General features: G+C 34.6%; 1 protein-coding gene across 1 annotated transcript in view; it reads right to left on the bottom strand.

Annotated features, from left to right (window-relative positions):
* NFXL1 (nuclear transcription factor, X-box binding like 1) overlaps nt 1–18,370 on the bottom strand; it is a 41,959-nt gene that overhangs the window by 3,430 nt on the left and 20,159 nt on the right. Inside the window, exons 12-17 of the mRNA XM_017849957.1 lie at nt 15,017–15,107; nt 10,227–10,347; nt 9,844–10,003; nt 8,721–8,812; nt 3,051–3,072; nt 2,481–2,621 (exon numbers count right to left, since the gene is read on the bottom strand). Coding sequence (XP_017705446.1) covers nt 2,481–2,621; nt 3,051–3,072; nt 8,721–8,812; nt 9,844–10,003; nt 10,227–10,347; nt 15,017–15,107 — 627 coding nt within the window. The remainder of the gene's footprint in view (nt 1–2,480; nt 2,622–3,050; nt 3,073–8,720; nt 8,813–9,843; nt 10,004–10,226; nt 10,348–15,016; nt 15,108–18,370) is intronic.

Here is an 18,370-nt window from a genome sequence, read left to right as displayed (position 1 = left end):
TACCTGATGATGAGTTGATGGGTGCTGACGAGTTGATGGGTGCAGCACACCAACATGGCACAAATATACATATGTAACAAACCTGCACGTTATGCACATGTACCCTAGAACTTAAAGTATAATAAAAAAATGAAAAAATAAAAAAAAAAGAACTAAAGTGATTCAGAAGCTTAAAAAAAAAAAAAAAGATCTTATTAAAAGAAAAAAAAAGCACAAAATAAAAAAAGAATATAAATATAATGTCTTCGTAACTACTCTGAAGAAAGATAAAGCAGGGTAAGAAAGAGTGATGGCAGCAACAAGAAGGAAACCTGACTGATAAAGATCACATGTGAATAGAAATTGAGTTAAATGAGGGAGAGAGCCACCAGAAAGGAGAGTTCCAGAGGAAAGGAACAAATGCAAAGGCTCTAAGAAAAAACAAATGTGGAATGTTCAAGTAACAGGATGAACAGAGGTAGAAGTGAGTAAGCAAGAGAGTGATGAGTAGTCAGATGAAAGTTGGGAAAGATCATTACTGAGCCTTTATAGGCCATTGAAAAGGATTTAAGTTTTGGTCAGAGAGTGACTGAAAACTACCAAAGGATATGGAGCAGGAAGATGATACTTGATTTACATTTTTTAAAAGATTATCTGGCTGATGCAATAAAACAAAGTGAGAGTAGAAAAGTTGGTTAGGAAATTACTGCAGAAACCTAAGTCAAAGGTAATGGTGGCTTAGATGAGGATGGTAGAGGTACAGGTTATGAGAAACTGTCAGATTCAGGATCTATTTTGATGATAAACCTAACAGGATTATCTGTGGGAAAAGGACAACAAAGACAAGAAAGAAATCAAGCATGATTCCTATGTCTTTGATCTGCACAACTGGGTAAAAATGGTAAAATGACTTTCTGAGATGGGAAAGACTGAGCAAGTATTAGGCAGTGGGTAACAAAATATGCAAAGAGAACCAAAGTTAACATAAAGAATTTATTTCACTTGCTCTTCCTATGTGGTACACCTACAAAACTCTTTTATTTAAATAACATGAGTAGAAGAGCACATTGGGCTGGGAGTTAAAAGATCAGGCATAGTACTTTCTGATTTGCTACTCTCCTGTTGCAGAATCATGGACAAGTCACAGAGCTTCAGTTTCTCTATTTGCAAAACAAAAAGTATACTTAGAATATGAGCTCCTTCCAGCTATGGGGGAAACAAAACAAAACAAAAAATCACAGAATCTACACTAGCTAAGCTATTTTCCTGGATCACTTCCAATGTCAAGTTCTATCTTCTAGGAAAGACTATCTTATTTAAGAAACACAGCAAGTCCATCTGTCAAACATCATATGCAGTTCTCATTTAAAAAGAAAAACAGAAGCTTTAACCCAGGAAGCAATTTGGGGATTATCCACAATAAATCTCTAATAGTCACATCAGCTTTGAAAATAAGCTTTTTCTGACTCACTTCATATTCTGGAAATCTGGAAGAGGGAAGCCATAGAGCAGCTACACCCTAACTAGTTAAAATGATTCTGTATCATTATTTGTTAGTTTGATTTTATAATTGTAGTATCCTTTTGTTTTATCATGAGTACATTTTTGACGGTCAAGTCATGGATCGATGAAGAAATTATACGCAATACATTTATACATATGCTTGCACATGAAAAAGAAGAATACCTATGTTGTCATGTATTATAAATTGAAGACAAAAAAAAACCTAACGATGCAATTAAAATTTTCAATAACACGAGTCATATTAATAATTTAAATAGTTGTAAATTCAATGTTAATAATAAAGTGACACTTAAATTTTCTGGCCTATTTCTCATTTAGACACGAGTATTACAACTCCCTATAGAACGGAAGTCTAGAAAAAAATTATTTTACAACTAAAGTTTAACACTAGCTACATTTGTTTTCCTTGTAAGATGACAATTTTAGAGATCTTTGAATAGCTGAGTTCTCAAACACTTGTAAAATGCTTTTAGTTAATTATACACATAGAAACACTGCTCATCTGTGATGCCATTTATTTTACTTTCAACAAAAGATTGGGAATTTATTTAAATTTATTAAAATTATGAACAACATCCATCCTGTGTGTCAGGTTTGAAAACTAACTTAGAGTAAATGCTCTAAACTCAGATATGAACAGAAAGAAATGGAGGTGATACTCTTACCTACTATCTAAGAAGATACATAATCTATGTATTTTTATCATAAAACCACATCCTATGTATTAACACAGGTACAGTATGTAAAGGGTTCCACATTAAAAGGCACATTATTATGAGCTGGAATAAAGATACAGAACTATACACACCAAGCTGTTTAAGGCCAGCTGTCTTAGGAAAGGCAAGGAAGGAGAAGGGATGAGGGCAAAAAAAGAGGAAGGAAGCTAAAGCAAAACAGAAAAAGATTTATGGTATAACTGCTGCAAAAACATTTCAAGAATACTACAGGCAGATATACATTCAATTTAAGAACATTACCTTGTTTTTTCCAGTGCAGCCATCAATTTTGGTTACTTTGTGGCATTCTTTCATACATGTATGATTCTGACAATCTAAGATTCTTCCACAAACTCTTTTACAAGAGTAGGGTCCTACAGCATGGCATGGTAGTGGACTCACCTTAAAAAATAAAGGAAATCAGCACAGCACACATTACATGAACGTTTCTGGACATATTACATGTTTCCAAAATTACTCTGCTATCATTTGAAAACAAGTTTCAGAAAGGTATAATTAAGTTTGCACAAATAATAATATTGATTATCAAAATCAAAGTAATCTATCAAAATAGTCCAAAGTAATGAATGCCAAGAAGCAAAACCTTCTCCTCCTAAAAGGAAAATTCAATATGATTTGGTAGTGAATGCATATCCACAGGCTAATTCTCAAATAAAGGCACTACATATTTTTTAAATTAGTAAACTCTTGTACTCTTTATAACAGTAAAAAAAATACTTTGACTTTATTATTTCTAACAACTCTAGTAAAGTTATACTATGTAATAGTATAGATTATAAGCTTTACTTTAAAATTGTGCCTATAACTCACCTCATGTTTCCCAAGACATTCCCTACAACGAAAAAATAAAATGAAAACATTACAAATTATTCAAAAATAATATCTAAAGATGCTAACTCTACTAGCAGTAAAAAAATAAACATATATGGAATAAGCAATTATAGTAAAGTTACAGGACACAAAGTTAATATGCAAAGGTCAATTGATTTCCTATATAGTAGCAATGAGCAGTTAGAATTTGAAGTTAAAAATATAACACTACATTAGCACAACAAATGAAATACTTGGGTATGAATTTAACAAAATATATACAAGACGTCTATGGGAAAACTACAAAATACTGATGAAAGAAATCAAAGATTTCAATAAATGAAGAGATATTCCATGTTCACAGTTACAAAGATTCAAAATTATTAAGACGTAGTTTATTTCCAATTTGATCCAGATTCAATATGATTCCAATCAAAATCCCAGCAAGTTATTTTGTATATATCAACAAACTGATTCTAATGTCTACATGGAAAGATAACAGACCCAGAACAGCCAACACAATACTGAAGAAAGAAAAGTTGAAAGATTACAGCTAGATAGGAAGAACAAGTTCTGGTATTTTATAGTTATCCTACAATGTTATAAAACTATTGTTATCTATTGTTAACTATAGTATCTATTGTTAACTACAGATAACAATAGTTACCTATAACAATGGATATCTATATAGATATCTATAACTATAGTTACAGATAACTATAGTTAACAATAATATATATTTTCAAATAGCTAGAAAAGAGGATACTGAATGTTCCCAAAACAAAGAAATAATGTCTGAGATAATGGATACGCTAATTGCCCTGATCTGATCACTATATATCACACTATATATCACTATATCACACTGTATGTACTGAAACAGCATTATATTTCTTATAAATATGTATAATTATTATGTATCAATTAAAAACAGAACAGTTAAAATCCAAAACACTGACAATACCATATGTTGGTGAGAATATAGAGCAACAATTCTCACTCATTGTTGTGAGAATGCAAAATGATTCAGACACTTTGGTAAATAGTTTGACAGCTTCTTACAAAGCTACACAAAGTCTTACCATGTGATCCAGCAATTACACTCCAAAGAATTTACCCAAATGAGCTGAAAACTTACGTCTACACAAAAATCTGCACATACATGTTTATAGCAACTTTATTCTTAATTGCCAAAATTGGAAGCAACTAAAATGTTCTTCTATGGTAAATGGATAAACAAACTATGGTACCTTTATGCAATGGATTATTATTCAATGATAAAAATAAATGAGCTATCAATCCATGAGAAGACACAGAGGAACCATAAAACCATACTGCTAAGTGAAGAAGCCAGTCTGAAAATGCTACACACTGTAAAATTCCAACTATATGACATTCTGGAAAAGGGAAAACTATAGAGACAATAAAAAGATATGTGGTTGCTAGGAGTTTGAGATGAGGAGGGGAAAAGAAGGATGAACAGGTACAGCACAGGGCATTTTTAGTGCAATGAAACTATTGTGTATGAAACGAATAGTAAATATATGACACTACGCATTTGTTAAAACCCACAGAACCATACAACACAGAAAGTAAACCCTAATGTAATCTATGGACTTTAGCTAATAATAACGTACCAATATTGGTTCCTCAACGGTAAAAATTGTATCACTAATGAAAGTTGGTAATAGAGAAAACTGTGTGGTATGGGGGCCCACATAGGAACTCTGTACTTTCTGTGCAATTTTCTCTGTAAATGTGAACACTTTCTTAAAAAATAAAGTCTATTTAAGAAAACAAACACATCATTTCCCTTTCCAGGGAATAGTTTAAAAATGGTCTAATGAAATGTGAAAAGAGTTCTCCTGTGGAGCTTTGGAGAAGTTTCCTTACCCTTAAAAAAAAAAAGAAAGAAAGAGAAGGTGATGTTGATGACACACAGAAGGCATACACATTTCCATTTCTCCCTTTGGAAACTTTCATGTCTGGGTTGAGAAGTTAACAGAAAAGCAAACAGCCTGAGGTCAAAGATGACACACCAAGGATAACAAAATGGAAAGACAATCTGAGCTCTTGATGATGTGTAATTGAATGAGCCAAATTGACCAACTATAGAGCTGCTCTACTTCCAGTCTAATTATGTTGAGGGATAAATGTTACTGCACTTTTTATTTAGGTTTTCATTTAGATTTTGTCCTTTCTACTGTATAAATCCTGTTATTCCTTTTACTGAATTTCTTAAACAAAATGTTCTTTTCAGGCTATATAAGTGGAATTGTTTTCTTAATTTCATTTTCAGATTGTTTGTTTCCAGTGTACAGAAATTCCACTGGCTTTGTATAGTGATGTTTTCTACAACAGTAATGAACTCATTAAGTAACTCAAATAGTATTTTTGAGGACTCCTTAAGACTTTTCACATACAAGATAATGTCATCTGAAAATACAAATTGTTCTTCTTTATTCCAAGTAAAAGACATTTTAATTTCTTTCTCTAGCCTAATTGCTCTGGCTAAAAATTCCAGTACAATGTCGAAAGCAGTGGCAGGAGCAGGCATCCTAGTCTTGTTCCTGTTATTAGGCAGAAAACTTTCAATCTTTCACCATGACGTATTACGTGAACTGTGTGGGTTTTTCACAGATGCCCTTTATCAGGTTGAGGAAATTATCTTTTTCTTCCATGTTTTTTGAGTGTTTTTATCAAGAAAGTTTGTCAGATTCTGTCAAATGCTGTGCTACATCTATCAACTGCCCTTTACTCTGCTGATAAGAATTACACCTATTGGATGAGCAGTGGCTTGCTTATACCTATAATCCTAGCACTCTGGAAGGCCATGGCAGGAGGACTGCTGGAGGCCAGGAGTTTGAGACCAGCCTGGGCAACACGGTTAAACCTTATCTCTACAAAAATTTTAAAAACCAGCCGGATGTGGTGGCTCATGCTTTGGGAGGCCAAGATGGGTGGATCATGAGGTCAGGAGTTCAAGACCAGCCTGACCAACATGGTGAAACTCCATCCGTACTAAAATATACAAAACTCAGCCATCGTGGTGGCACACACCTGTAATCTCTGCTACTCAGGAGGCTGAGGCAGGAGAATTGCTTGAACCTGGGAGGCAGAGCTTGCAGTGAGCCAAGATCGCACCACTGCACTCCAGCCTGGGCAACAGAGCAAGACTCTGTCTCTAAATAAATAAATAAAATAAAATTTAAAATAAATAAGTAAATAAATAAAACATTAGCTAGATATGGTGGCGCATGCTTGTAGCCCCAGTTACTCAGTAGGCTAAGGTAGGAGAATCCCTTGTGCCCAGGAGTTTGAAGCTACAGTTAGTCAGGACTGTACTACTGCACTCCAGCCTGGGCAAGAGTAAGACCTAAGAATTATACTGATTGATTTTCTTATGTTGAATCAATCTTGTATTTCTGGGATAATTCTATTTGGTCATGGTGTATAATCTTTTTACATGGTACTGGATTCAATTTGCTAGTATTTTGTGGAGAATTTTTGTATCTATATTCTTATGTGATATTGGTCTGCAGTTTTTTTTGTAATGTCTTCCTCTGGTTTTAGTATTAGGGAAATACCAGCCTTGTTGAATTAAGTTGGGAAGTGACCCTCCTTAAGTGAAAGGATTGGTGTTAATTCTTCTTTATACTTTTGGTATAATTCACAAGTGAAGCCATCTGGTCCTGGTTTTTCTTGGTGGTAAATTTTTTGTTACTAATTCAATCTCTTAGTAGATTTTCTGTTTCAATCTCTTCAGATTTTCTGTTTCTTCTTGAGTCAGTTTCAGTAGTTTGCTGCTAAGAATTTCTCCATGCTATTAGTAATCAATAGAGAGTTGTAGTGGCTATACTAACATCAGACAAAATTGAAAAATTGTTGCTACACACAAAGGACATTTTATAATGGTAAGGACCTCTGAAAACTCTCTCCTTACTGACATTATTATACCTATCTTGAACCTCGTTATTTTACAAACAAACTGAAAAGGTATATAACTTATTCATAGAAGAAGTTAGTGGGAAGCATAACCCTAAACTCAAGAGCCATTACTCTAGGAGACGATCTGTTTTAATACACACAAACACACACACACACACCCCCACACACACATCTTCCAGCAACATATTCCAGTCAAGTAAGAAAGAAAGACCATTGTAAATCTAATTTCATTTTTCAAACCTCTAGTAAACATGACTTAGTAATTCCAGGCAGTTTTTCTACTGTCAAATAATATTTTATCCAAACTGAGATGTCAACAAATTAACTCAATTAAATAAGATAGACATGTATGTTAAATAATCTTAATATAAAATAGACTAAGGGCCAGGCACGGTAGCTCACACCTGTTATCCTAGCAATCTGGGCGGATCACTTGAGGCCAGGAGTTTGAGACCAGCCTGGGCAACATGGAGAAACCCCAGCTTTACTAAAACTACAAAAATTAGCTGGGCATGGTGTGCACACCTGTAGTCCCAGCTACTCGGGAGGTTGAGGCAGGAGAATCGCTTGAACCTGGAAGAAGGTTGCAGTGAGCCGAGATTGAACCACTGTACTCTAGCCTGGGTGACAGACACTCCGTCTCAAAAAAAAAAAAAAAAACCAGACTAAGGAACTCAATGCTAATTAGGTACTATGTATATGACAACATTTTTGTGCCTATGAATTATAATATCAATGTCTCTTCTGTTTCTCTCAAGGAAAAATTTTAGGCCACTAATAATTCTAACTTAGTAAGAGATATCAGCAACAACTTGGTTCCTCATGATTATAACTTAAGTCTTCAGTAGTCTCAAATAACTGAATACCTACATGAAAAACCTCTCTGCTAACTACACAGCCCTCCTCCATTAAATCTACAGACTAAAATTACCCTATTTGTGCATATATCTCCTAACAACACTTTGCCTCCCAACTTGACTGTGTGATCAATATACAAAAATATACATGCTATTTCAACTGGGAGGAATGTTGTGCAAATGAAAGCTTTTACAATTAAAAAACAAAAACAACCCTCTCTTTAAAAGACCAACATACAAGAAATACCAATGTTTAATTTGGCACCTCAGTTGTAAACAACAGTCCCTTTTCTAATTTTATGTTGCTTCTCAGCATTCTGTGCTTTTTTCCCTATACTCCATAACCGCTGCTGGAAGTATAAAAAATTCCAGGATTCCCTATTACTGTAGGTTCAGCTCTTTATAGCTCAGTCCTAGTCATTCACTGGCCCACTGAGGAAACTACTTCCTCTCATTTCCAAGGCTTCCTTTAAATATTCCCCAAGTTTGCCTTACGTAAAACCTGGCTTTCTTCTGTCTTCAGGGAGCTTCCACTCTAGTATGGGAATCATCAGCAAAACTAAGAAATGATGTTCCTTGGATTTGTTTTTGTAACTGCATGCACAAGTTGCTATGGAAAGCTAAGAAGGACTTCAAACTCCAACTGGGGGTAAAAACTCAAAAAAAGATATCTATAGGAGGTTTATAAGCAAGTACGACAAACATGTTTGAAAAGGATGAAGCTTAAGACAGACAGACTAGTTTATAGGTTAGGCCTGAAATAATATTGAACTGACCTAAGAAAAAAGGGAGATTGACTTCAGATACCCTTTAAGCTATGTCAAAAGTTTTTCTTTTTTCTTTTAATTGAAATTCTAATACTTACATAGGAATAGGAACTTGACATGGAGGACACGGTAATGCAGTCTGAATAAATGCTGGCTCAGAAGGCTGTTCCCAAGGGCCTGTAGGCTGGTGCTACAAATAAAATACACAAGAATTTTAAGTGAGAGGGATTAAATCATATGGCCATTTTAAGAATCTAAGAAAATAGTTCCATGTATCCTCTGCTCAAGCAGGTTGAAATTCTTTCCAATAATCAATAAATTGTGCTTACTGAAATATTTCATTTTATCTGTATTAAATGAAATTGTTACCCTCCATACACATTTGACAATAATAACTGAGACAGAATCCAGTTTATAAATGGGAGAACAAAGGCAGTGTAGCCTCCTTTACTTCCAATAAGGAAATGAGAAAAACATCTACCAATTGAATATAACCTCCATTATTTTACTCACTGTTATTCCTCAGCACCTAAAAAAATGCTTGATACTTAGGGCTCAATATTCATGAGGATGAGCTGGGCATGGTGCCTCACACCTGTAATTCCAGCACTTTGGGAGGCCGAGGCAGGCAGATCACTTGAGGTCAGGAGTTCCGAGACCAGCCTGATCAACAAAGTGAAACCCCATCTCTATTAAAAATACAAAAATTAGCTGGGCATGGTAGCAGGCGCCTATAATCCCAGCTACTCAGAGGCTGAGGCATGAGAATCACTGAACCCGGGAGGTGGAGGTTGCAGTGACTGAGATCACACCACTGCACTCCAGCCTGGGCAACAGAGTGAGACTCTGTCTCAAAAAATAAATAAATAAATAAATATTAAATAAAATATTAAAAAGTGAACAAATCTTTAAAATAAGGTTATAGGAGACATCTATAACCCTAAACCACAATATATGAAGGAGGACTGCCAAATTCATCTATATCATGATCATAATGTAACTATCACACTGTATTTGCAAACACTGTTTATTGGTTTCACTCCTTTTCTACACTGTAACTTGCTTAAAACAAAAAAATCAAGTCTTGATTACCTTGTACCCTGCTCCAAGCACAGTGCTTCCCAATAAGTGCTTAATCACTGCTCATTGAAAAACTAAGTAAAAGCAAGAAAGTACAACCCACAGCAATGCACTATTTCTTTAATAGCATTATTCCCTTACCCTGCCAGTCTGCTTTATTAATGCTTGATCATGACACGGAGCAGGACACAAATGACCACATTTCTCCAAAACTTTTTGGCAAGGTTGATGACATGGTGGACAAGAGCCAAAGTGACAGCGATGTTTTTCTTGACTTGTATGATGACAAGTTGGTGGTCGACTAAATCATAAAGTACAATTTTCAAAAATTACTTTTAATCATTGAATAATTACATCTAAAGGAAAATTATCTATTTATATATCTTCTGATTCCATATAGAATGAGTACACTGTGAATATTAATATTTTAAAACACTAAAGCAAAATTAAATTAAAATATTAAAAGCCAATATGAATTTAAATTTGTACATCAGATGGAAGCTTGTACAAAGCTTCAAACTCACCTGCATTGCTCCCTGCACTTGGGTGGTCTTGTGGTACGTTCTCGGCCACAGGGCACTGTCACCTTTGTATTGCCACAATTACACTTCACATCTACGGTTTCTGGGCAGGGATAGCAACTGCCTAAAAAAAAAATCTGACAATTAAAAAGTTTCCTTAACTACCCAAATGCCTATCAATGGTAAAATACATAAATTTAGTATATTCACACAATGGGATGCTCTACAACCAGAATGAAGAAACTACAACAACATGAATGAATCTTACCATAAAACATTGATTCAGACACAAAGAGTACATAGTGCATGATTCCATTTATATAAAGTAAACAAGAAAAACTAATCCATACTGTTCAAAATCAGAGTAATGGTTATGAAGGATGCAAGTAGGGTGTTGAAAATTCTGGTAATGTTCTGTTTAATTATGTAACTTTTGGTTACCTGGCTATGTTCAGTTCGTAAAAATTTAACAAGCTGTATACTTTTGACTTGTAACACTTTTCTCTTCCTTTTTTGTAACAGGGTCTCACCCTGTTGCTCAAGCTGAGTGCTGTCGCATGATCATGGCTCACTGCAGCCTCAACTTTCTGGGCTCAAGCAATTCTCCCACCTCAGCCTCCCAAGTAGCAGGGACTACAGACACACACCACCATGCCAAGTTAATTTCTGATTATTTATAGAGATGGGAGGGTCTCACTATGTTGCCCAGGCTGGTCTCGAACTCCTGGACTCAAGCAATCTTCCGACCTCAGCTTCCCAAATGGTGGGATTACAGGCGTGAGCCACTGCACCCAGCCCGATTTGTAACACTTTTCTCTCTGTACCCACCGGGACCTCAATAAAGTTTTAGACATTTCTCTAAAATTTGCTAAAACTTCTGTTCTAAACAACAAATTTAACACATTATTCATTCAAAACTAAAACAAGCAAAAATGGATTTAAGTCTTTGGAAAATTTAACATTAACAATAATATCGTTGGCCTGTTTTCATACATTTATCCAAGTACACAATTTTTAGATGAATTCCCAATAACTTCTCTCTCATGACCTGATATTGGTTAGTAGCAAGTACAGTCCATTTTCCATTAACTGTACTTTGTGAAAGACTAAGTACTAAGCCACCATTTTAGGCTATAATCCCAAATATATCTCTTCTAAACATAAAAAAAAAAAAAAATGTTAGTTTGGTTTCAGCTTTTACACTCTTTTATTATGGGTTGGCAGAAATATAAAAAAAACAAAATCAAAGAAATATTTAAAGCAGGTTATAAAGTTCTCTCCAAGAGGTTCTGTTATCATCTTAAGGGCTTTCTTCCACTCTAGTTTTCCCCGTAAGGAACTCTATCAGAAATGAAATAATGAAGGAAGAAGAGTTTTCAACAAAGAAACGAATATCTTAAAGAGACTGTTGCTTAGGTGACAGGACCAAGCAAAACACAGACCGGGAGTTAACCTGATAAAAAAAGATTAAAGATAGACAATATCCTGGCTTAAGTGCCTCTAGAAGTTCAAAATGGTTCCCTAAAACAAATACAAATTAAGAATTATAATTCAAATAATGAACATAGAAAAAGAGAAAATTAGAGGTAAAACATCATAGGGTCAAACATAACATTTATTATACAAAACACCCAATGTGTTTTACACATATATTCTTGATGTTAATGCAAGTCAATTATCCTAACCCACATAATCAAGTTTTATTTTTATTTTACCCAAAGAATGACTACAAGTTGTATTTTTAAAGTTGATAGTGATATTTAAGTCAGCTCTCATTCAGCATATTGTATCAGTTTCTATACTTAACAATGACAATTTTTCATTCATCTTCAGCAGAGGAACTTATCAAACATAACCTTTTTGCTATTCTAAACAACAGTATCACATTTTTTAAAATTAAATTTTGAGAATAAGGGATAATTTCTCTAAACAGTCTCCCTACTGACCAACAGAATTCGTTATAGATACCTATACAGCATAACATTTTAATTAAAATAGCTTCCATGATAATACTTTCAAAATGAAAAAGTAGTATATGGAGACTGTAACTACACTGTCCAATACCAGTTAATAGCCAAAATAGGCATGATTCGGGTAGTTCTAAAACTATAAACACAGATGATCCAGAACTTAAAAAAAAAAACTATAAATCGGTCAGGGGCTGTGGCTCCTGCCTGTAATCCTAGCACGTTGGGAGGCTGAGGCAGACAGATCACGAGATCAGGAGATCGAAACATCCTAGCTAACATGGTGAAATCCCGGCTCTACTAAAAATACAAAAATTAGCTGGACGTGGTGGCATATGCCTGTGATCCCAGCTGCTCGGGAGGCTGAGGCAGGAGAATCACTTGAACTGGGGAGTCAGGGGTTGCAGGGAGCCGGGATCATGCCACTGCACTCCAGTCTGGTGACAGAGAAAGACTCCGTCTCAAAAAAAAAAAAAACTATAAATCAAATTTTCATATACCCGCAACACAAGCATGCAGTTAGTACATTCCCCCTATAAATTATTGTATAATTCTGCTTACGAAGGATTCTAGAATGATGGAAAAATAGTATGATACTATGATTCCACATTCTTTTAAAACTGTAGATGAAACAAATGTTGAGAGTTGCACAACAGCATTTTCCATATACTTTCCATCAGGGAAAATTTTGTTGTGACTAATAAGCTTTTTTAAGGGTTAACAAAAATCTAAAACAACAACAACAACAACAAAAAGCACCACTCTACCAAAAAATATCAAAACTTGAATCTGATCAAACCTCTAGATCCAATTAACAGGTTACAGAAAATACAGAAGACAGAGGAACATGTTAAATAATACCACAGAGATGCAATCTGCAAAACCCAGGCTCTGAGAAACTAAATAAAGCAACCTAGTTTCTTCAACAAATAAGTCACAAGGGAAAAAAGGAGATAGAGGATGGAAATTATAAATTAAAAGACTTTTGAAACAAAACCAATTACAATGTCAATTTTATTAGGTTTTAGAGTCTATAAACTGACGTAAAAAATGAAGTTACTTATAAGACAACAAGAAATTTGAACACCAGATATTTGCTGATATGAAGAAATATGTTAACTATGTTTAGGTTAAGAATCCATCTTTTAGAGATTAATACTGAAATATTTGTGGGCTTTGCTTCACAAAAATATGAGAGAAGGAAATGCTTCTAACACTTCTCCAATAAGTATGATATTTGCTCTAAACTTTGCAGATACTCTTTATCAGGTTAAGGATATGTCTATTTCCAATTAAACCTTTATCTTATATAAATGTTGGATTTATCAACCATTTTTAGATGTTTATCAAGATGCTCTCATTCCTCCTTTAATCTTGTAATGCGGTAAATAACAAAATATTAGATTTACTACTGTTAAACCAGTTACATTACAGAGATACAGTTTGCAAAATCTGCAAAACTCAATGGGTCAGTGATGTAATGACTATAAAAGAAAATAAAATCTTTCTAGTGTTGGTGAGAACATACCTGAAAAACTGTTTCTAAACTTCACTGACAAATCAAAGAACACCTACAGAAAATGTCTACAGGGTAATAGAATCTGACACTTTTCCTAATGGGGAAGGAATGTAGTATAATGGAAATATCATAAACACTGGGTTCACATCCTGACTCTGCGACTAGTTCTATTCACCTTGGGCCAATAGTCTCCTGGCCTGTTCCACATATAAAATAATAATAGTTCCATATATGATGCAGGATTTCTGAAAGGATTGGGAGATCAACCGAGAAACAGTTTAGTAGTTTGTTCTAGGTATTAAACTACTAACTGGCAGAGTCTAGGCTTAAATCCAGGATTTCTTACTCTAAGTTCATTCTTTCTAATACTCTATACCATATCTCAGTAGATTCCATTTCATATCAACATAATCCAAATGAGTGAAGTTAACTCAGTTTTCAATGTCTAGTAATAACTTAGAACGTAATTCTCAAAGTATAGTCCAGGAACCTTAGCGGTTCTTGAGACCCTTTCAGGAGGTCTGCAAGGTCTCACATGCATAGAGTTTTCCAGAAGCCAGTGACAAGTGATATCCACAGCAGATTGAATGCAAAAGCATATATGTGAATCCAGCTATTTTCTGTTAAGCTAGACATTAAAGACATTTGTAAGAATGTAAAATTTTCTACTTTTTTCAGATAATAGTTATTTTTCATAAAAGTACATTACTTGTATTAAGATATAATGGGCTTAACATTGCTATTTAAAAAAATACTATTACATTTTATTTTAATTTCAAATACTATAAATGTCAATGAATAAAACTCACATTTGTAACAAAAGGCCTTTGGGGACCAAAGAGTGTAAAGGGGTCATGAGATCAAAATGTTTAAAAATCACCAGCTTAGGACATATCTAATCCTTCACTAGATTTAACTCCAAATAAGTACATAAAATTCAGAATAAATAAGGTGTTCAAAATGCTAAGAACACCTTCACTGATTACAAAATTGTGTGGGGAAAGTTAGGAAGTGGGAAAACAACATGGTGTTATAGAAAGGACAATACTTTTATATACAGAAATCCTGGGTTCAAATGTACTAGACATTTCCCTGAGTAAGTCACTGAACCCTCTTAAGTTTCAACCTCTTTGCCTATAAAATAGGGACACTGGCAAACTGTCTTACCTTATTCTCAAGGTTAAGAGAGTCAAGTGAGATACACAATGACTATAAAACACTATCTCAATACATTATATTGAATATTGACAATAAAAAAAACACTACATCAATACAAACATAAAATCATAGCTATTGTTAAAGTTTACCTCTGTGACAGACAGATGGACACTTATGATTTCTACATCCTAAAGTCCGTCCACAGTTTTGATCACAAGGTGGACAGTTTCCAGGGCAACACTGAAGAGAAAGCAATATATAAAGAACAGGTAATTCAAAAACCCATTAATAATAGGCATGTCATTACTAGTTACATAACTTATGGAAAGCAAAAGATATAGTTTTCACTAAAAGAAGTAGTCAAGAATATCAACATTCTTCTGGTAAGTAAACATACTTCACTAAGAACTTATGATGACCTAATTTAACAAATCAAGCTAAATTTTCTTGACCTTCAGTTAACTATTCTATGATTCAAAACATTTCCATCAGATAATTTCATTCCTTTATCCATGCAGAGACTAACAATATTAACCAAAGGAATGTCAATACAGGAAAACAATTAGTCTGGCTTTTTAAAAAATTTAAATCAATTCAATGTACAGATTCATTTGGCAGTTACGTATTTTCTTTTTCTTTTTTCTTGAGACAGGGTCTGGCTCTGTTGCCCAGGTTAGAGTGTAATGGCACAGTCCTGACTGACTGCAACCTCCACCTCCCAGGCTCAAGCCATTCTCACACCTCAGCCTCCTGAGTACCTAATTCTATATGCTCTCCCCAACACACCCGGGTAGTTTTTGTATTTTTGGTAGAGATGGAGTTTTGCCATGTTGCCCAGGCTGCTCTCAAACTCTTGAGCTCAAGCGATCTGCCCACCTTGGCCTCCCAAAGTACTGGGATTATAGGCATAATCCACTGTTCCTGGCTTCGTTTGACAGTTAGTTTCAAACCATAGAATAACAGACTAAAGAAGAGAAGCAGAGATAGGCTACTTGCATCCATCCAGCTTTCTTTGTCACTTCCCTGGTTTCACAGATACTTCCATGTGTGAGAAATATAGCTAGCTATGATCTGTCCTAATTTTTCAATCATGGATACCAGTCAACTACTTCAAGTCTATATTGCCATCTTAACTCTTTCCTTAACTTCTTACTTACCTAACTTTGGAAAGGAAATACAGAATACAATTGTCTTAAAGAAACTTAGAGTTGTATAGTTGCAGTATATAAAAATAGCTAAAACAAAATGTACATTATTAAAAAGCAATTAAGTCAATATAGTTTATTCTCAAAAATTAGCCAGGCATGCTGGTGCATGCCTGTAGTCCCACCTACTCAGGGAGGCGGAGGCAGGAGAATTGCTTGAACATGGGAGGCGGAGGTTGCAGTGAGCCAAGATCACACCACTGCACTCCAGCCTTGACAGAGCAAGACTCCATCTCAAAAAAAAAAAAAAGGCAATACAGTTTATTCAATTAGACAAATGTTTATTGAGTAATACTATGTGCCTATCCTACCACTTTGCCAGTGGGGGAAAAGGTTATGTGGTCCATGAATTCAATAAGCCAATAGACACCTCTGTTTCAAATTACGATGGAGTAACAACCACCAGATTTACACTCCTGTCTCAAACAACTAGCAAACCAGATAAAAGATATGAAGCTACAGTTTTCAGACATTAGATAATGAGGCACAGATGGCAGTCCCTAACAGAAGGGAAACAAACTAGGTAAGGCCTGCAATGCCATCAGCTTACACATGAAGACTTCTGGCTATAGCACAAGGAAGAAGATCATAAGCAGAATCTGGCTGTCTTACAAAGTTGAGTAGACAAAATTCGTAATTCAGAGAGGCCAGTGTGGCTAGAATTTGTGGAGAGAAGGCAGCAGCAAAGAAAAAGCTCTGAAGAACTCCAGAAAGAACTCCTTGGATCTTTGGCTGAGTACTGGTCTGTATGTGTGTGAGAGGAAACAACCCAAAAGCTGAACTACTGGAAAGAGAAGGCAGAATAATTTCAAGAGATCACACAAGGCTGGGAAAAACTCTGTGTTCCTCAAGCTAGAGTGGAAGGATCTTCTAATACCGGGGCATCAAGTAGGGTACTTAGAAGACTTATTGCCTCAGTAATGGGGCCAAATTAGCCCTAAACAAAAGAGTGTTCTGGTCACACTTAAAAATATCAAGCCTCTGAAAGAACAAACAATTTTTGAGAAACTTAACTTTGTCCCAGAATAAGGCTTAAAATATTTTAAAAAATACAAATAAACAAGCAAAAGAACCAGCACCCAAAATGTAAAATTCATGTCTAGAAACAAAAAATCATCTAGCAGACAAAGAAGCAGGAAAATATCATCCCAAAAAAGCAGAAAAATCAATAAACAGACTCAGAAATGAAAGATGACAGAATTAGTACACAAGGATATTAAAGCAGACATTACAAATATAGCCTATCTAACATTCAAGTAGGTAGAGGAAGCATGAACATGCTAAGGAGAAACACGGAAGATATAAAAAAGACCCAAATCCAACTTCTAGAGATGAAAATACACTTCTCAGATGAAAAACACAGGATGGGATAAAAAGCAGATTAAACAATGCAGAAGAAAATTAGCGATGTTGAACACAAAACTATATAAACTAAAACAGAAACAGACTGAAAAATAAATATAGTATCAGTGAACTTAGAAATTCAAGCAGCATATAATATACATGTCCTCAAAGTCTCAGAAGGTGATGGGTACGGGAAAACAGAAAAAAAAAATCTAAAGAAATAACGACCAAAAATTTCACAAATATAATAAAAAGTATAAATCTACAGATCTAAGCAGCTCAATGAAAACTAAGTTAAGAAACATAAAGAACACTACACCAAGGAACACCAGAAACAAACTGCTGAAAACTGGTGATAAAGAGAAAGATCTTAATAACCAGCCAGAAAAAAAGAGAAACAATCAGTACAGAGGAACAAATATAACAATCACAGTATACTACTTATTGGAAAAAATGCAAGCTAAAAGATAGTAGAGCAATACCTTTAAAGTATGGGGGTTAAAAACTGCCAAACTAGAGCTCTAAAGTAAAAATATTTTTCAAAAGACTAAAGAAAGTTATATTCAGACATATAAAGTTGAAAGAATTCATGGCCAGCACTATTAGAAATGTTAAAGGAAGTCCTTCAGAATAGAAAAAAAATGAAATGTGATGGAAGTGTGAATCTGTACAAAAGATGAAAAGCACCAAAAGTATGATGATAAATATCAAAATTACTTTTCTTATTTTTTCAAGCTCTTTAAAAGATAACTATTTAAAGCAAAAGTAAAGACAATGTATTTGGGGTTTATAAAATACACAAATATAAAATATATGAAAATCATACATTTCAGTGATCAGAAACAGTCAGTGATCAGAAATACCAAGCTGAGAGGACAATGCACAGGACAAGAAACTTCTCATTTGAAAAATATTGGTACAATTCCCACTAGTACAAAAATTATCTAGATTAAG

This window comes from Rhinopithecus bieti, unplaced genomic scaffold (assembly GCF_001698545.2).
Source record: "Rhinopithecus bieti isolate Rb0 unplaced genomic scaffold, ASM169854v2 scaffold_33213, whole genome shotgun sequence".
Taxonomy (NCBI): domain Eukaryota; kingdom Metazoa; phylum Chordata; class Mammalia; order Primates; family Cercopithecidae; genus Rhinopithecus; species Rhinopithecus bieti.
Note: the sequence above shows the minus strand (reverse complement) of the source record. Positions and strands in the feature narration are given on the sequence as shown.